The following is a 20,666-nucleotide window of genomic DNA, read 5'->3' on the forward strand; positions in this document are numbered from 1 at the left end:
ATATCAGGGATTAGATGCCAAAACCATTTTCATTTGGGTTTTGTAAATATTATACCACTATTACTACTAAGGAATGCTAGCCTTTTCAGTCTTACTCATTGTTTTTGTCCATCTACTGTGCCAAGAATGGATGATGCACCAACATAAACAAAAGCCTACCAAAGAAACAAAGCTGAGGCCTTCTGGTATAATTAGCCATTGGAGTATCAAATGGCTGTGCAAAGATTATGAGATAGAAGTACTTCTGTAGGGAAGGGTACAGTTCAAATGGTAGAGCACATGCTTAGCATACACAAGGTCCTGGGTTTGATCCCCAGTACCTCCTCTAAAGATAAATAAGTAAACCTAACTACACACCCCACCAAAAAAATAAAATAAATTTTAAAAAAAGTACACTTATGATGTATATAGATTAAAGGGTAATTATTGTTATTATTCAAGAAAACAACTAGCTAAAAATCAAACACATTGTCAACAGATCTTTACCAAGCTCCTAGGTGAATGTGGAATAGACCTTGTATATAGACTGATACAAAAGAGATCCTTACCATACAATATGGAAAGGTAGGGGCATCACGCACAGGATGTCATGGTAGAGGGAAGAAACATGTGGCAGAGAAACATCTTTTTTTATGGAAATGATACCTGAACTGAGTCTTAAGGAGTGGGTTCATTAGGAGATGAAGAAGGACATTCTAGCCAGAAGGAGCAGAAACAGATAAGTCCAAAGGCACAATACAGAAAATAAAAACGAGGGTGCTGGGGGTAATTACAAACACGTAAAGACATACAAACTTCTACTTTGTAACAGAAAAATGGTGCTTTTACACTCAAACTACTTTTCAACACAGAATTCTAGTTGTAAACTTGGGAACACATCCCTTAAGGTTCACAGATGCCAAAGGCCACACAGCCTGGTACATCTTCATTACAATGAAAGGTAACTGTTACTTTGCTTTTTCCCTTAGGTTTTTAACATTCCATGGTCCATACGTCAAACTCCCTCATCTTGCTCCTCTCTTACAGAGGACAACACTGGCCCGAGAAGAATGGCTTCTTATTCATTCCAGAAAGCTGGAACTGCCATTTTCCTAGTGCAACTTTCTCTTACGTTACCAGTGACTATGCTCTTTGGAGTGTTGAAAGACTGGGAAATGCAGAGCAACTTATAATAGAGACACTAATTTATGTTTTGCTTTTCTTCTTGTTTAACAAGACTGCAAACACTGCAGAGAGGTCACGACCCAGGCAAGCTCAGGCCTTGACTCGTAAAGCTCATCTTTAAGAAAACACTGAAAAACATTACTAAATAATTAAATTGTGCTGGGTCATTTTGTGTATTAATAAGTGGTAATACCCATGAAGAAGCTTTATCATGAAAAAAACAGCTCTGAATAAATTAATATAATAAAACACACTGGAGAACATTTTGGAGGAAAAGCGGCCAGCAGCATGAAATGGGAAGGCCAGCTTTAAAAATAAAAGCAGAGCTCAACCCAAGAGGGGAAATCTACCTTGCTAGCGTGTGGCGATGAGTCTGAGTCTGTAGCAACAAAACATGCCCCTTGATGGAAAGGAAAAAAAAGCAGAGCGATAACTTATTTAGAAAAAAACTGTTCCCAGCATACTCTTTACTGAGATTTTCTAGTCCTGAGGCAATAAAGAAAAGGCCTAAATAAAATGACTATCTGCCAATCGGATTATGATAAACAATGTTCCAAGGTTAAACAAGTATTAGTTAACTAATTCTCAGCACCATAAGAAGCAACTCAGGTGAAAACATTACCATGAAAAAGGCAGGGCTCAGTCAGGTGTTGATCCTTCAAAAAAACACTTCTTTACATGATGAAGAATGAGCCAAGTACTTAGCAGTACCTAAGCCTTTTGCCGCACAAAGGACTAACCAGATAATCCACACCCTTTCATAGGTCCTGCCCATTGATTGGCCCCAATAAACTGATTTGTAACAAAAGTTCGTGTGGAAGAAAGCTTTTTTTCCCCCCTTAAATAAAAATGCCACCAATATAATACTGCAGTGAAATGGAAGGGCTGATTTTAACCTGCAGACAAAAGTAAAGTCAGTTATGCAGTAAAGAAAGGCCAATTCTTTCCATATCATTCAATGCTGAGCCAGGGCAATACACCCTTGGTGAGAAGAATTAACTGTGAACAATTGGAAACCCTGAAATGGATTAAGAAGTGAGTTTGAAAGTGTAACTCAAAACTGCTGTGTGCTGGGGGCCTTAAACTTTATTTTCTGATTGTCAGCATTTGAGGGTTTTGTACACAAAAGTGAAATTTTTTAGAATCTAGAATTTATAGGCCTGGTAAGTAAAAGATAAAAGAGATTAGTGGATCAGACCATTAACCAGAATTGACTCTGTTCAGGTATTTGTGGAATTATAAGATTTGGTTCGTGCCTCCAAGGTGAGTACAATTTAGCTGCAAATAAATGTTCAGGGACAACTAGCAAGTAACACAGCAGCAAATACAGAGGAAGAACGGCTGAGGAGACACGGCACACAGGGACAGCTTCGTCAGCTTGGGGTCATGGAGGAAAATTTCTGTAGTACAGTAGGGACGCTGACAAGGAGGCAGCCCTGGAGGAGAAGGGACGGTCTCCAATGCTCCCAGTTCCTCTGTGGGTGATGGGGGCCGCTGAGCCAGAGCACTAGGGGCTGAGAACGAAGTCTTTTTAGAGAGATGGAGAGGAGGCAGCCATAAAAGGAAGACTCAGAAAGCTAAACTGAGGAAGGAGATTTCATATAAAAAGCAGCAGAAAAGTAAAGAAAGTGCTGGAGGAGGAAGAACTGAGATGACCTGGGCAGTGGGGCGGGCAATGAGAAAAGATGCGCTCTCAGCGGAGGTGCCCGGAAGGCCCTCACCTCTCCACCTGCGCATGGCACTTGGCCGTCCTGTCCACTGATAGCCCAGGCGCCATTGTCCACAGCTGGGCGACTTGGGCGAGATTACTGAACTTGGAACCTGCCTCCTCCTCAGCCATAAAAATGGGATTAGGAATCCTACCTACCTGTCAGAGCAAAGCAGGAGGTGAAGAATGCTCGGGGGCGGAGGCTTTGCCGTCACTGTCAGAGGAGGCAGGAATGAAAGGAAGTGGGAGCTTGAACCATGGTCTTGAGAGGAATCTGAAAAATCGTCCTTGGCCTGGGATGCCAGAAATCCATGACGTTGGGTTGAGGGGGCGAGTGGGTGTTGTGGGTACCCGAGAACTCCGCTCTTCCCAGCAACACAGGGTGCTGGCGGTGATGGTACAGAGACTGAGCGCCTTCTCCCAGAGGGCCAAGGCCCGCTCTGCGTTAGGGGAGATGGGGGCTCCAATCTTCAGCTTAACCAGGGTTGCGGTGAGGCCAAGACGAGGCCGGAAGCTAAACATCAAAAACCCCTCAGAGGAGTCTTGGCAGCAGGTGACAGCGAGGGGCCTGGGCAGGAGGCAGTGACTTCTGAGGGAGAAATTAGCTCAGGGCAGAGGGTGCGAAGCTTCCTGGTACAAGATGCCTCAGTCCGTCACTTATCCTAGCTTCATTCTTGAAATGGGAGCAATGGCTCATTTTTACTTAGTTATTATTCAATGCAGATTTTTAAAAATTCTACCTATTGTAGAGCATGTACAACTTAACCATTGCATTTATGTTCAAGTTTGCATCTTGTTTCTAGTCTGTCAACTCCCTGGCAGCAGGGGCCATGTTTTATTCATCTCTGTCCTTGCCCTTTCTCAGCACAGCACGCCTGGCACAAGGAAGACGCTCTGATGGTCCCTCTGCCTAGAATGCTCTTCCCTTATACATCCATCCACATGGATGTCTCAGAGTCGGGGCTTGGCTGGAGAGTCATGAGGCCTCCACATGCCCCAACCCCTATTTAAAACTACAACCCCCCTTCCTTGTCTCCCTTTATCCTGCTTTCCCCCACAGTATGGATCACCTTTTAACATACTATATACTGTAATCATTTACTCCTTTACTTTCTTCTATTTATTGCGGGTATTCCCTCGTGAGGACATTTGTGTCTCCCTGGTTTTACTGATGTATCCTGGGCTAGCATTGCAGGTTGCTGTGAACATAGTGGGAAGTTAGTATGTTTGTGCTGACTGACTGAGTGGTGATTTCAGGGTAGGTTTCAACGGTAGCAGATCATTCCTTCCTTGTTACATTTTCTCTTCTGGCCCTGGAACAAGGCACATTACACCAAATGTTCAACAGGAGAATAACTATCTACAGTTTCAGAGCGTCTATACCTCTGAGCCCCAAGTGTTGAATACTGTGACAAGTCAAGAGGTTTTACGAAAACCATCTAGAATGAATGGCACGCATGCTTCATTTACAATATAAACAGATGCAAAGGCTGTCATATCTCTTTCTTATAGCTAATCAATTGATTGATCAAGAGTTAAGCTATTCATAATACTGACTTCTCTAATAAAGAAAAGGTAACATTCACTAGAAGCTAAATCTAAGCTAGTAAGGTAAATATTATTAAGCATCTCCTACAACTCTTGGTTTCTCCAAACCAAGGGAAAAATTTGACTACTATTTAAAACAACCAGGAGTCTGGACAGTGAAAGGAGAGGAATGGGGCCTCTTTGCATATCCTACGTGCATTTCTGATTTCTCATGCTCAAATGTCTGTAACAACTTTTTTTTTTTTTGGTAGTTAAATATTTAAGTTGAATACCAAAGGAAGGATGTTTCAAATAAATCATGCTACAACTAGGCAGACAACTACACTTAGACTCTCCATTAGATTGTACCCTGAAGCAAATTCTTAGTCTACCGTCTTTGTAACCATCCTCCTGGTGCTGCAGGCAGGGCAGAGGACATTAAGGAGGGGAATTCATGATGCAGATTGAATATAAAATGAGAAACTTCACTTCAAATAGTTTAAAATAATTACTATAGGCAAGAGCAGACCACTCTGTGATGTTAAAGAGTATTTTAGTACCAGTTTGTGAAAAACACACTGAATCATCAGATTTTACACTCAGAGCAGCTCTGAAAGATTACCTAGTTCTCTCCTTCCCCCTCTCCTCTCCTGGCGAGTATGCAGATGGAAACCGGGGCAACCTTTTACATATAGGGAGGGAGCTGACACTGGAGTTCAGGCCTCACCGATATTTCCGCTGTGCTCTGCTGTCTGTTCTTATTTGTGCAATTTTAAACTTATATCAGCAACGGCCCATCTCTTAATTATGAGTTAGGCAGATATATCACCTAGAAATTACCTCTGAGCTCTTAGGAGAAAAGGTGAAGTAAATTAAGAAAATAAAGATGTACTGACCACGCACAGGGTTCTCAGTGCCAAAAGGAACGGTCTCATAGGTGCTCTCTCGGTAGGAACCTAACCAAGATGACCGCTGATTCATCAGCAACTCCAGACTCTGCAGCCTGGCACCCACAGTAGGCTGTCTCTCTGTCCCTCAGCTTTTAGCTTGATGTGCCCTTGCCCTAATATGACCCCTGTGCTCTAATCAGGTCAATTTTCTTCTTTTTCATTTAATTGCTACCTCCGTGATTTTTTAAAAAATGTATATTTTTATTGAAGTACAGTCAGTTTACAATGTTGTGTCAATTTCTGGCCCTCTGTGATTTTTATCCACAACATTCCTGCTTGTTAAAATGCTTTTCAGAGTTCTCTACCAGGTTGCAATTATCTCTTGGGTTCAAGATGTTTCAGCACTCGCCTTCTATTCACATTCTGCCCTCATTTAACCCTACGCAACACAGTTTACTCCTTTAGGCTCCAACTTCTCAGAACATGGATTCACTGTGCCCAGGTCAACACCTCACTTATCTGGAGGCCAATTTGCTGAACAATTTCAACTATCCAAAACATAGCCAAAACCCGAGACATATGCAAAAATCCTCTAAGATCTAGAACCAGGGGTAAAAACAAACAAAATAAATGAGGTTCAAGTGACTTTACTCACAAGTAGGGCCAACTTATCTGTTAGGCACAGTGGGCACAGGGGTAAGGGCCCACAAAAATATTCTAATTTCTTCTGAGATCAGAAGAAAAAAGAACTTTCAGGTCCAAGAAATTGTTTTAAACACTAACACTTGGAAAATAAAACTCAAAAAACAATTTTATGGAGAAAGGGACCCATGGGAGTTATAACGTGATCCTTCTCACAGGAAAGCTCCTCCAACTCTCATCACAGCCATTACTCTAAGTTTAAAAACAACTCAGGAGTCCTGGGGGCTGCCTTTCCCAGTTCACAGCTGACCAGAGCGGCAGATGAGAAGATGGGGAACTGTCAGAGGCAGGCAGCCTGACACAACTAACTTGGGTTCTGAAAGTGAAAGCTGATAGTAAAACCATTAAAAACAAGAAAAGTACAAAAAAACTCAAAAAAAAAAAACAGGGCACGCTGGGTCTACTTCCTGACTACCAGGGCAGAAGCTTCTACATTCCAACAGTTCTTGCATAATCACCATGTGATGAAGGTTTGTAATGATGATCCTTATTCATTAACATAGTGTTTATCATACTTCGCTTCAGATACCAAAGATACATGTAGCATTTTTCCCTCTTACAAGAGTGTAACAACAGTTGATATTTAAAGACCTTAGGCGTCAGTCATCTGGGGAAAATGAAGTCTCTGATTTCTTATGAATTTCTATTCTCCCCTCCAGTGACAATGAATATGCCATATAAAGCCCAAGATAAGTAACTGTACACAAGACGTAAGCTTAAATTCCCAAGTATCACTTACTATGTAAATAATAAAAATGTGCTAACTCTGGGCAGGCACATGTTCCCCGTCTCTCTTCACTGCTGCAGAGCTGGAATTCCTCAGCACAGCATGATGGTCCTGATGAATCTCTTTTTCGTGGGATATACTTACACTAAAAGATTATTTGATGTCTTTCTGAAGTTCAAATTTAATTGGGCACACTATATTCTTACCCACTAAACCTGGCAACCCTACTCAGCTGGGCAGTACCCACACCAGGGTACACAGCTCATGGGGTGAGCAGAGTGCGGGCTGGATGTTAACTGCTACTTGCCACTTGACCTTGTGCACAGCTTGTACACAAACTACACAACTGGACAGGTGGCCCTGGGTTACGAGCTCTTTGAGGGCAGGTACCGTGTCTTTTTCATCTTTGTATTTCCATAGTGTGGCATATATATATATGGCATATATATATATATATGGCATATATTCCATGAAGAAATATTTCAAACTTAGTATGTCAAAAGAAACAGTTTTAGATAGAAAAAAACTTCCCATTTCCCTTCCATGAAGCTTAATACAACTGTCACCATCTATCCTGGTCAGCCTCGGTCACACTGGCGTTCAACCGCCATGAGTTCAGCCTTGGAGCACAGCAATGAGCTGAATGCCAGGTGGGTCCAAGGACAACTGTGAGTCAGGAGGCACTTACTTCTACTCTCAGGATCACAGGGTGTCTTATAGACCAGGCCCTAAATTAAAACAGCCATAAAAGAAGAAACAAGACTAAAAAAATATATTATATACAGACAAGCTTAGATACAAAAGTAGATTCATTTAACTGTTAGTCAAGCAGCAAATTGGTTGCGAAGAATTTCAATTTTGACAGTTATGCTGCTGAGTTAAAAATGAGAACAACTGTATACGCATTAAATTTTTTCCTAATTATAAAGTAATAAATGCTTACTGTAGAAAATTTATAAAATATAAGGAATAATAAAGTAGAAAAAACCTACCTATAACCCTACCACCTAAGGTAGTGTAGTTTGTCTTTAAGATGGAGAAACAATAGAACTTCTTTTTACTTTTGTTTTTAATTTCACTCTTTTAAAAAATTCCATTTCTGTACTTTTTAAAATGAACATCATTTTATAGAATAATACTTTTTTTTTCCCCAAAAAACTTATTCCAGTAAGTTTTTAGGCCACTGATATAGCGGCAATCACAGAAAATAATTTTGGCATGCTTCCTCTGGCCCTTTTTTCTTTGTAACTGAAATCACACTTAGAGAATAAACGAGGATTAAGTGGAAGGTGATCTGATGTGATGCAGGCAGTTTCTGACACAGGCCCAGTTTGTACAGGTAATGGGTCACTAGCTGGGTGGCTGCTGGGTCTTCATCTCCCTGCTCTCCCTGGTATTTCTCCTATGATTACTCATGATTTTGGAAACTGGCACCCTTCTTCCACTGGCTCTGGGACTGGCCCAGGCAGGGTCTGCGGGAGCGAGGTGGCTGGCAGCTGCAGGGAAAAGAAGGTGCTTTGTCCTTTCCTGCTGAGCTTTCTAGGGCTGGTTTCCCCCCCAGCAGCCACCTGGAGCCTAGCTCCTTTGATATGGGTTGGTCACTTTGTTGGGTTTATATATATCTTTTCTGTGTGAGGAAACAGAGTCAGAGTTTTCTTTAAAGTGAGTAATAAACTAATGATTGAGATGCAGTTTACAAAGAACTATAATCAACATTTACCGTATTTCTCATGACTTAAGTATTACTACTGTTCCCACTTTACAAAAGAGGAAATTGAGGCTCAAAAATTAAGTGTCTGGATTCAAATTCAAGTCTTCTAACTCCCAAGCTCTTATTTATACCACCAAAGGCAGCTCTATGTGGAGTTAAGACCCACCATCTTCAAGATATCCATTCAACAAATATTATTATCTATACAACCTAAATAGGTCTGGAAAAGAAAAGAGAGGGAGAGAGAAAGAGAGAGAGGAAGGAAGGAAGGAAGAGAAAGAAAGAGAAGGGGGAGGAAGGAAAGAAGGAAGGAATGGGGTCTAGGCAGACTGTCTGGAGCTTTCCTTGTGAAAAGCACTCTTTCCATTCCCCAATGTGAGAGGTAAGCAGGATTGCCAAGATGAAGATGTGGTTACAGACCAAGTTGTGACTTAAAAAGATCAAGGCCTTGCTCCACCTACATTCCAATAACTATCAGGAATATTGATAGATTGTTCTGGACCCTTTGTAAGGTTCCCTTTATTGGCTCTTCTTACCCTACTACAGTTGTTATGCCACACAGTATCAACCCCTGGGAATCTCCAAAGATCTGTGTATTTGTTTTGGGGACAGGAAGGTAGGAGGGAAGCTGTGAAACACTATTCTGTTCCACTTTGAATTAGAAAAAAAGGAGGAACTTCAGTCATAAGCAACAGGTGGCTTCAGAGAAAAAGGAAGTAGGTGGGCCAGTCCCTGGGGGCTAAGGACAAATATAAGGGGTAGTGTCCTCAAGGATTTCACAAGGGCCAGAAGCCCTAGGCCCTGTTGAACTCTGAAATTCCTGTCTCTACTTCATTCTTCCTTTTATAATAGGGATCTCCAATCCCCAGACCAGAGTATTTATCTTGACTAAGGAAGCTTCTAAATTTCAGTGAATGAGAGATGGGGAAGCAGGGTGTCCCTGTTTTTTTTTTCCCAGTGTCGCAAATGAGGGAAGCTGTGCCTGGGCTTCCAACCTAGAACTCTGAACTCATTTGCCATAAAATTTGCTATATGTAGCAGTTATATTCTTTAGTTTTCCTGTCCAACATACTGAAAAGTTTCTGTGGACTATCTAAAGGTAACTCTTTTCTTAAAAAAACAAAAACAAAAACAAACCTGGGAAATACACTTCTAGCTCTACACAACAGTCTTAATAAAATACTAAACCCTTTAAGAACTTTGAAACAGTAACAAAACAGTAAGAAATAGAATCTTAGATGTCAACTTCTAGGCTCCAAGCAATGGGAACATTCAAATCATGCAAGACAAACATACATTGTTTTAAAAGGAGATTATTTTATAAACCAATTCTTTACAAATGATATTCTCGTGAACAATGGCATATTCCTACTTTTCAGTAACTCTGCTTTTCACAATAGGGCACTAATACCTTATATCTGTGTAGTCCACAGGTTTATAGAAAACTTGTATTACATTAGTTGGCCATCAATGCGGTACGTAAGGCAGGAAGAATTACCTTCACTTTACAGATGAAGAAATACACAAAGGTATTAAGGGACTAGTTCAAGGCTATAAAGCCACAATACGTCTGAGCTAAGACTCAAACTCAGGTTTTCGGACTCCAAGTCCAATACAATGAGTAAGTTGTGCAGAAAGGATACTCATAACTTTGTAACAAGATTCATGGCCCCACGGAAAACTGTGATGGTATAATCAACACCTCTGAATGCTGATGTCATGTCACAGTACTATATTGAAGGCAGTGGAGCGAGAAGACATTCTGGCAGTAAGAGAATATTTTGTCTCAGAACCACTAGCATTTCTCTGATGATTAAAATTTAGGTATTTAATTTTGAGTAATCTGAAAATGGTGCGTGTGTATGTACATATATGTGTGTATATCTTACACTTTTTGTATTTAAGGTGTATTATAGATGTGCTCTACCGAAAAACAAAACCAACCAACCCTATTCTGAAAACATGGTTTTATTTAGGAGATATTTGTAGCAATGTTTTATAAAAGGACTCATCAAATTTCTTTCACTTTTTTGATGTATTTGAAATTGTTCTACACATATATGGATATGTATATATTCAATTTACATAGAACTTTCAGAGACAATTACACTAAGCAAAGTACATTTTCAGGGAATTTTATACAGTAGCCATTCAATGTCACTGACTTAATAAATGGGAACATTGGGCTACTAAACTGCCGATCATCACACAGATTTTTTTTCAATAAAGTCAAAATGCAAAAGTCACCACATCAGTGATTACAATTAATGTGTCTGGCAAAATGACTAAACCTCTTTCCTAAAGTGGTTATATATCTTATTGAGTCATATTGTAGTCATTAGCCAGAGTTAATTTTGAACAGATAGACAGAGAGATATTCATGTTTAGGCCTGCATGATTTGGAGTCTCTTGCATTATCTGCTTATTTTGCTAAAGCAACCCAAAGCCTGAAGAGCTGCTTAATAACACCAAGACTTCCTAATAACATATCTGAAGTAAGGCTGTACTAAGATGCCATATAAGGATTACATAAAAAGCAATCCTGTCTAGAGACTGGTGATCTTAAATGAAACCTATGGAGAAACAAATATGTCTGCCTGAGTTTCCATCAAGAGTTTACTAACAGTCTTACTGGTTCACATGTAGCTCTAAGTCCTACTTCTTTCTTATCAGGTAATATTCCCAAGTGCCAGAGCGGTGAGGAAGTTACTTTTTCCAACAACTTTATTTTTTAGCTAAAACTGTAAGAACTGTTAGGTCTGAGTTCTACTTTAGTAATATAGCTATGAATTTGGGGTGATCTCTTGTAAAAGTCTACAGTCTCCAAAGAGTTTTCCAGCTGGTATGCTGTGAATGAATTATAAGCATTCTAAGATATCAATTCTCATCAGCCCTTGGGAAGGCTGGGCAGCACTTGGCGTGGCTGCACCTCTGGCCAGTGGGGAGTGGCCTCACCCATTTGCCCAAGTGCATCATCAGATGTTATCATTTTCTATATGCCGTGATATGAAAGAGGCTGGGAAACACTGAAGTGACAATGGGTCTCCATAAATTATAGGATTATTCTCATACATAAGGATGGGGTCCTCCAAAGTGATTCCCCAAAGTGTCAGGTACACCTAGTATTAAAGCAGTCAGATTAATAAGCTTAACTACTTTCACACTTATTGAGGAACCTGAAAAGTCCTGTCATTTTACAGCTCAGGAGTTCCTTTTCAGGCACTTCATTTTGTCTCTCAAAAAGAAAAAGAGAAGGTGCCAGAAGAGCTCTACGCGGAAGAGAATAAAGCCCTCGGTGCTGCAGGCTGCGCGAAGATTTACCTGGCCTCACCGCTTTCCTACTGCTTCTGCCTTGCCATGAAAACTCAGGCTTTCATCCTCCTGATCCTGAAAAGCACATTCCCCTCGACTTCCATAAATCTGCAAACCTTGAAAAGAGCCCCAGTGTCATCGAGTAAAAGAGATGGCTTTAGGAATCTCGCTGGAAGGAGGGGTGTCTTCAAGCCTCTCACTGCTAAGCCGGACATTTCCTAACACTGGACAAATTGTACGTCCAGCTCAGGGAGGGTGAACTGCAGTGGTCTTTTACCCTCCAAGCCAATTGTTAGCTTTTCACAGGAATCAGCAGGGAAGCACATGTGAAACCTCTGTGGTGATGGTGAGCACCCCCATGCCTTGTGTGACTCTGCATGTAGATGAAGCAGGCTGGGAGCTTTCTTAGCTACTGCTGCTGAGTTCTCAGAGCAGCCCTTTTCTCCGGCGTGGCTCCCTGCTGGGACAGCCCTTTTCAATTTTTCTATCCCCCCTCCATCTCTTCTCCTGCAGAACACAGGGAAACTTGATTGAAATAAAGACCTAGGGAACATGTTTTATTTTCTCCTGTTCAATCCATTTTAGAAAAGCTTTTAATTGGTTTTAAAAAGATGCTAAACAAAATGTGATGATGTTTTTCAGTCTTCATGAACTACAGATACCACTTTTTATACTTTCAAAGGGCTAATAAATCAATCATGAAATTAACTCTCCAGCTAAATTTAAAGCAAATCCACTGAATACCAGGTTCATTAAAAATCTATGCATTTACTTAGAAAAATTTAAAATTCAAAGAAAATTATCCTAGTAACTGAAATCTGACTTGAATTTTTAGTCCTACACTGAAAATCCAAGACCAAAGCAATCACAAAGGGAAAAAAGGAAGGCTTGTGAACCAGTTTTAATAAGCCAATTTACAACGAGGGAGGGGAGAGGGGGGAGGGGGAAGTAGAAAAGAGAGTATCTTGATACATAAGAACATAGTGCCCCTGAAGGGATTCTCTTATTTGAGCATGTGCACACATGCACACACAATTTTTTTTGTGAAAGCTGAATTACAACAAATGCAAAATTAAGGATTTTGTGACTGATATGATAACTGTATTGTATGCATGTACAGTTCCTCTATTTAAAGAAAAAGGCCTACAGCTCTTCTGTTCTCTTGAAAATGATAAAAATAATAGCTTTCTACTAGTCTACACATCTCTACAACATTCAGAGTCATATACTTTTAATATTTCACTGATTCACATCTGAAAAGCCCCCATGATAATGGTTTGGTAAACTGAATGCTTCTACTTTAGAGTGACAAATATTCTTGACACTGGATCAGCTTGAAAAATTTTCCCTTATATTCCTGAGAGAATACAAACTAATTTTAAAAAGCAAGGTGGTACAGAGAAAGCATATTTTTATTTTGTTAAATATATGCCAACTAGAAATATTTTAAACGTAACTTCTTCTGCCACTGATTCACTTATACAGCAGGTCATCTAGCAGTCCAGGTCAGTCACCAAATTCTGATTAATGACAGGCTGGTATTCTCTTAAAAGAGAATCCCTGCCACTTCCAATCACTAAGGCAACCAGATCTAGCTTTTACTTCTGAAATATTCCTATATCCTTCCTTTCCAGTCCTTAGAGAAATTCGTTCCACATCCCTATTTAATGATCCAACTCCTGTTTCTAAGATTTATCCCAAGCTGGGCCGTGTACCTTATATGCTCATTCCTTACATCCAGCTCTCCACAGAATCCTCCTTTCATCATTTAAGTAGCTTCTGAAACTATTTTTGGTAACCATTTTTATTAAGATATAATTCCACATAAAAATTTGCTGATTTAAAGTGCACAATTAAATGATTTCTAGCAGATTGCACAGATATGTGCAATCATCACCACAATCAATTTTAGAACATTGTCATCATCCCCAAAAAGCGGCCCTGTACCCATAAGCAGTCATTTCTCATTCTCCCTGTCCACCCCTCCAATCCTAGGCAACCACTTATCTGCTTCCTTATAGATTTGCCAATTCTGGACATTTCATATAAATGGAATCATACGCTATGTAGTCTTTTATGACTGGCTTTTTTTGCTTAGTATGCTTTCAAGGTTCACCCATGTTACATCATGTATCAGTACTTCATTTCTTTTAAATGCCAAGTAATATTCCATTGTATGTATATGCCACAGTTTATTTTGTCTGATGAACATTTGGGTTGTTTCCACTTTTTGGCTATTATGAATAATGAATGCTGCCATGAACATTCATGTACAAGCTTTCGTGTGGACATATATTTTCATTTCTTTGGGGTATATACCTAGAAATAGAATTGCTGGGTCGTATGGTAACTCTATTTTTAACTTTTTGAGTTACTGCTGGACTGTTCCCAAAGACTGCACAATTTAGCTATTCCCATCAGCAGTGTATAAGGATTCCATTTTCTCCATATGCCTGTCAACACTTGTTATTATCTGACTTTTTGATGATAGCAATCCTAATTGATATGAAGTCGTACCTTCTTGTGGCTTTGATTTGCATTTCCCTATGGCTAATGATGTGGAGTATCTTTTTGTGTGCCGATTAGCCATTTGAACTTTACTTATTTTTTAATGTTTTCACTTGAATCATACCTTGCCACATATAAACTATGGCAATACTAAATACTCAGTCTTGTCAAAATGAGGGGACACTCAAGAATATTTAAAAGAATAAATTAAATATATTTTTTGTTGAATAAGTTATTCATGAAGTACATCTGTATAAACCTCTGTGCCAGATGCTGCAATTTTTAAAAGCATAAGATAATGTTCCTTTCCTCAAGAGTCTTAAAATCATTTTTATAAAATAGAAAGTTATTCCTAAGTCTTGATTCAAGATTTTGCAAGTCATTTGTTAAATGTTCTATTTATTTCTATTATTATCTATTTTGAATGACAAATAATTTTCAGCTGGGGATGTCTCTTTGTTTAAACCAATACATATAGTATTTAACATGTAAAAGGATAAGCAGTTTAAAAAGTACCACTGAAAAATTATTCTTCCCTCTCCCAAATGGCTTTTAGCATAAATTCTTTTTAGCTAAAAACTTGAATATTATAAAAAATAAATTTAAATGTTTGAGAAAGTCTCCCAATCTTGAAAATTTTAAAACAATGATTTCACAAAAAAGGTTTTTTTATATCTGATAAATATATAAGTATTTACAAAACTTATTTATTGAAGTTATTTATTTTTATTCCAGCAACTTTAGATATATCTATTTACATATTTATTGAAGGAATCAAAGAAGGAAAAATATACTGACTTCTCCAATTTCAGCTTTAATATAAGCTAAAATTTCAATTACTGGGAATAACTGTTTATGAAAAAGTGATTATTTAAAATTTATTATTATTATAATTATTATTATTAATTTTTTTGGTGGGGGGAGGTAATTAGGTTTATTTATTTATTCTTGGAGGATGTACTGGGAATTGAACCTAGGACCTCACTCATGCTAAGCATGTGCTCTACCACCTGAGCTAAACCCTCCCCCTCAAAAAATGATTTTAAAAATCTTTTCACAGCACATATATGTAGTAAATTTTCAAGACTGTTGTAGGTTATGTTTCTTTTCAATAGTATAGGGAAAAAAACCCTAGAAAATCAAGACAAGTAACTTTATGTCTAACACATACACATATATAATTTTAACTGTTAAATTAAAAATTAGATTCACCAGCTTAACATTAAATATTTTCCATACAGCTTAGTTTGTATCTCTGACTTCAAATATGAGATTCCCATACAGACATTGAGATATTTTTCAGTTAGTGCTTCACCCCTTTGTATCTGTCTTTGATTGGCATTTCTGCACGCAGAATCGATCAAGGGAAGTTGTGTCTTGCATCATAGCCAAACATGCTCTGGCAGCCTCTACATAATTAACATATTTAACCAACCCTCATGGGTTAGTTTAAATGTGTTATGCTATCAAAATCACCAGTCTCCAAAAGCCACATCAGTAAAAATGCAACCACATGAACCAAGATCCTGGCTATAAACTCACTCTTCAGAAGTGCCACATGACGCAAGAAAAATAATTCAAGATCACTTGTAAAAATTAAGAACAAAACCAAACTCCCTACAAGACATAAACTCCTCAAATATAAATTCTTAGGAAAATCTATGAAATGATAAATGAAAAAGATGAAAACATGTGTTTAATCCTTCCTACATTAATATCATGTATGAATATCTCTCATGCGAGACAGAGTCGGGTATGGATGTGTAATATGATGGTGAACTTATAAAACAACAAAACAGAATACTAATTGAAACCGGGATTTTGAGATCTTCAGAAAACGAATGGAAAACTTCTCTGATTAAGAAAAATGATTAAGAAATTCATTTACCTTAAGAAAGAAGGCCAGACCAGATGACCTTTCAAAATCCCTTCAACAAGGGAATTTTATATGTTTATGATAATCTGTTTATTTAGAGAGTTCACCATCACATAGTTTACTGGAAAAACTGTGGAAATGTTCCTTATATTATTTTTACCTGAGGAGGCGCCTTTTTCAGTAACACAAGAAGAGCCTGTAATACCAGGTTAGAAAAGCGAGGGCCAATAGGGACATAATCTGGAAAAGAAACATTGCTGTGTTTAGGGATTCACTACACATGTGCACGTATTCCAAACATTCAGATTTTTCTTCATCAAGAGTAAATAAAGTCCTAAATAACAGTCACACAACTAATGATAACAAGAAAAAACATCTCCAATAACTTAAATGCTTAAAATAGTACATAAGAACTCATACCTGTAAATTTTTTTAAAAAGCTTCTAAATATCTATTTTGAGTTCATGTAGACATTGCTGATATTCAGAGACAGTTTTTATTTTTCTTAAAGGGAAAAAAAATTCCCAGGTGTATTTACTAGACATTTTCAAGAAATTACTGCAAACCAAGGCATTACAGTGAGCACACAGGCAACAAAGCATGATAGCAGTAAGTGGGTAGAGGGGAAAATGGCAAGGAATAATGATGTAAGTAAGGTGCTTCAATATAATTGAAATGATGGTAGAGCCACTAAGACTGGCCCTCAGATGGTGACAAACAGTGAACTTCTCGAATAAATTCCTGCTTGTTAGTCTTCTACTAACCCTTCAAGCAAGATTCAGGACAAATGCTACCTACTTAGCTTTCTCTGTTGCACATGCACGCTTGCCCTGTGCTTAGAGATGCCTTCAGGCATCAGCCCTCTGAAGTCAAAAGTGATCCTTCCATTTCTGAATATCCAGAACACACAGTACATTCTACTTTGTATTAATTTTTGCCAATGTATGTCATAAAAACAGCATCTTACTACTTATTTTTCTGAAACGCTAATAATTTTAGCACAGTGGTAAGGGCTCATCAAATGCTTACTGAATAAATGAACAAACAAGTACAGATAATAACTATTCATACAAATGAAAATATACTCAGAAGGCACACATTCCTGACATAGTAGTGTTGCTATGACCACACATCTCAATTGTGTTTAGATAAAGGAATTTACACAGAGCTATGAGTATGTGCCTAAAAGCTTTTAAAGAAATAATCCCATAAACTGAGCTGAAATGTATCAAAAATAGCAGACCAAAAACCCAAGTCACTAGATAAAACTATCAATTTAAGGAGACCTCACAGATATACCTGCTTTGCTTTGTAACAAACATTGCTTTAGGAAACAGGAAAATAAATGAGTAACAGAGTACACAATGCAAGTCTGAAAATCATGGGAAAAATGGAGTAAGAACAGTTAATGTGAAATTATTACTACACCATTGTGGACCCTTTAAGGAAGAAGTGGTTAGTTAATACAGGTCTGAAAATACTACCAACACCTGATTAAGTTACCAGTGGGTTCAATTTCAAACAAGTTTTTTACAGCATCTTGAGCCATTGTTATAATGAATTTATTTCAGATGTATCTATTCTTTGCAATGAAATAAAATGTAAGAGCAATAACGCTGTTCTGGCGTTTACTTGCAGAATACACCTCATGAGCTGAGTGCTGGGTCTGTCTCACTCATCTTTGTATTCTGTAGGTGTGCACTTAAACATAGGAGATATTTAATAGATATTTTTAAAAGTTACTGTAGAAAAGTTTTAACTTGCAGAATGTTTTCAAAAATACTATCTCATTTCTGTCTTCACAATTACTCTGCGGGACACGTAAGGGAGAGAATACAGTCTTTGTTTCACACGAGCAGAGAGCTTACAACCTCTGCACCAAGTGCTACAGCTCGTCTATAGGTTTCACTCCAATCCTAAACTCTTTCATTAGCTCTGTCAACGTTCACAAGTGGAACCTCTGAGCTACAGGCAGCACAGAGGTACCAAACAGCAAACATATCCACCAACAAAAATTACTAATCATTTGTTATGGGCAGGGAACTCTGTGGAACTTACAAAATAACATGAGACGTGGGCCCTTATATGAAAGCAGTTTATAATGTAGTTATGATCATAAGGCATATTTAAAACGAATACCATTGTTCACTTCAGATATGAGACAATGTTGTACTTCCTTATCAGCCGAAGAAAGGTATTTCTGTTGTCCCATCATTTATAAACATTTGTATTTGTCTCTTGTAATTTGTGAGACATTAGCTGTAATGTGGCAAGGATAGTACAAAGGCAAAAGTCATGACTCACCGAGTAGTCTTTCAATGTCATCCACAACTACACAGCTGAGCTGCGATTTGTATGCATCATCAAAGATCTAGAAGAAAGCAAAATCACTGATTATCTCACTGCCATACTTATGACAACTTCCAAGAAGGTAAAATTTAGTTAATTCTTGACCAATGCCTAAACAAAGCACAGTAAACACCAGTATTTCAGACTAGCCACAATTAGAATTTAATAAATAGGACTTTAAAACTTGAAGAGCTCTTACAATTTAAAAACCAGGAAACTGAAGCCCAGAGCAGTTAAATGACTTGCCCAAGATATCACAGCTGGATCATGGCCAAGCAAGGAGCAAGATAATGCTGTTTTCAGCTCCAAGAGCTGGCGGTGTCATACTGGGGCATGCTGAGGAACAGCTGAGATGAATCAACTCACAGATCCATCAAGTTTATCACAGTGGTCTCTCCTATCTATACGTCAGGAGCATGACTGCAGTGTTGTGACTCAAAAGCGAGCTGGAGCCACAAGGGATGTGCAGAATAAAACTGAATATCATTTTATTATAATTATAAGAATTATGGCCCTGTTAAAACAGGAATGACACTGAAAGCACAGAATCCTGTCAACTCAAATCAGACTATAACAGCCAACATGTTTACAAAAGAATTAAAGTTAGGTGTAAAGCATCAGACAGATGTATCTCTAGAACTAGACAAAAGATAACAGTATATTATCCTATGGTAGCCACTCCTTGGTTCACCGCACTTCCTTTATCCTGCCTTGGCTACTGTGGAATCACATGTGAAATGTGGCCTCTGTTACCTTAGCTTGAGTCTGAGAAACTACAGCAGAGCTTCCCCTCTGAGCCATGATGGACATGTAATATGAGCAAGAAATAAATTTTCTTGTGTTCAGCCCCTGAGATTTTGGGGGTTGCTCATTATTGCAGCACAACTTAGCCTACTGTGACTGATACAAGAGCGCATGGAGTCAATGATGCCCTCCTAAATTTAGGAAGTGATATTTAAGCTGAGACCTGAAGGATGAACAATCAGTAGAAAACAGGGGAAAAAGTGCTCTAAGCAGAGCGTACTGGTTATTAGGAGGCACAGAGATGAGAATGTTCAGGAGCACTGCAGGAACTAACACACAATCAACAAGAATTAAACTGAAGAGATGTCAGTGCTGGTGCTGTGTGTATGGGGAGTGGGGGGCGGTGAGAGATGAAGCAGAAGAGAAACAGAAGAGACAATAGAAAAGTTTACAGGCAGTTCCACTGTGATTCTTTGTTATTTTTTGAAGATGGGACCAATAGAGCAGCCAATGTGGTCTCCTTCAAATTCAGGCGATGTCAAAGAGTCAGTGAAAATAATGCTTTGCTCTTTAAAACACTTGTTCAGAACTCTACTAAAAGCTCTGAGACAAGCAGATAATCTGTCTGTCAGGCTGCAGGGTCGTGGGTTAGAGCCACAGGGGCCCAGCACATCAGGGACTGGCTGCTCACAGTGGTTCTACATTCTTCCTGAGACAGCCCTGTCCCTTCCCAAAGCTGCAGAGCTTGCACGGCTACAGGAACCTTCCTCAGGATACTGCTGGGGTCTACACTGATGAAAAACTCGGATGTAGTCTCACCAACTTATCTCAGATACTGCGATTCTCAAAGCATTACAAATCACTTCACAGCTGACTGCATGGACTACCTATAACATTTTAGAAGAAAAATACCTGTAGCAGTCATTTAATGTAGTTATTTTTATAGCCGGCTTTTAATGTACTAATTACCACCATGGGGAGAGGAGCACTCACAGCGAGCTCTCCTAACAACATACTAACCATGACAAAGGCTATGCAATTCCAGTTGTAACTTGACTAGTTTCAGTTGACTCTTCTCTAATTTAAATATACACACACCTTTCACTTCTTAAACACACTTTTTTTTTTCCCTTATGTAGTCTCTAGTGTAATATAAGGTCACCACTCCTCCCGGAATCCACGTTTTCTGCCTAGTCTCCTCAGCCCTTTCCATTCTTTACCGCCTGGCCCAATGCTAAATGAGGACATACTCAGATTCCACTGCCAAGTGTCTGTGATTAGCTACCAGACTAAAATCTAAGTGAGATGTTTACTTCTGAGCTGGGAAGTTCTAGTACACCGATACTTTAGGTAGATAAACCCCAAAAGGAGGAGAGGTACTGGAAGGAGAGCTACAGAAGAAGTAAAATTGTACAAACCACCCCGGCTGGAATACAGCAACTCAAGTG

At 38.9% G+C, this 20,666-nt stretch overlaps 1 protein-coding gene across 1 annotated transcript in view; it reads right to left on the minus strand.

The window, feature by feature from the left end:
• NSF (N-ethylmaleimide sensitive factor, vesicle fusing ATPase) overlaps nt 1-20,666 on the minus strand; it is a 132,581-nt gene that overhangs the window by 9,256 nt on the left and 102,659 nt on the right. The window contains exons 16-17 of the mRNA XM_074343406.1: nt 18,430-18,496; nt 16,286-16,365 (exon numbers count right to left, since the gene is read on the minus strand). Of these exons, the coding sequence (XP_074199507.1) occupies nt 16,286-16,365; nt 18,430-18,496 (147 nt within the window). The remainder of the gene's footprint in view (nt 1-16,285; nt 16,366-18,429; nt 18,497-20,666) is intronic.

Source organism: Camelus bactrianus, chromosome 16 (genome assembly GCF_048773025.1).
Source record: "Camelus bactrianus isolate YW-2024 breed Bactrian camel chromosome 16, ASM4877302v1, whole genome shotgun sequence".
Taxonomy (NCBI): Eukaryota; Metazoa; Chordata; class Mammalia; order Artiodactyla; family Camelidae; genus Camelus; species Camelus bactrianus.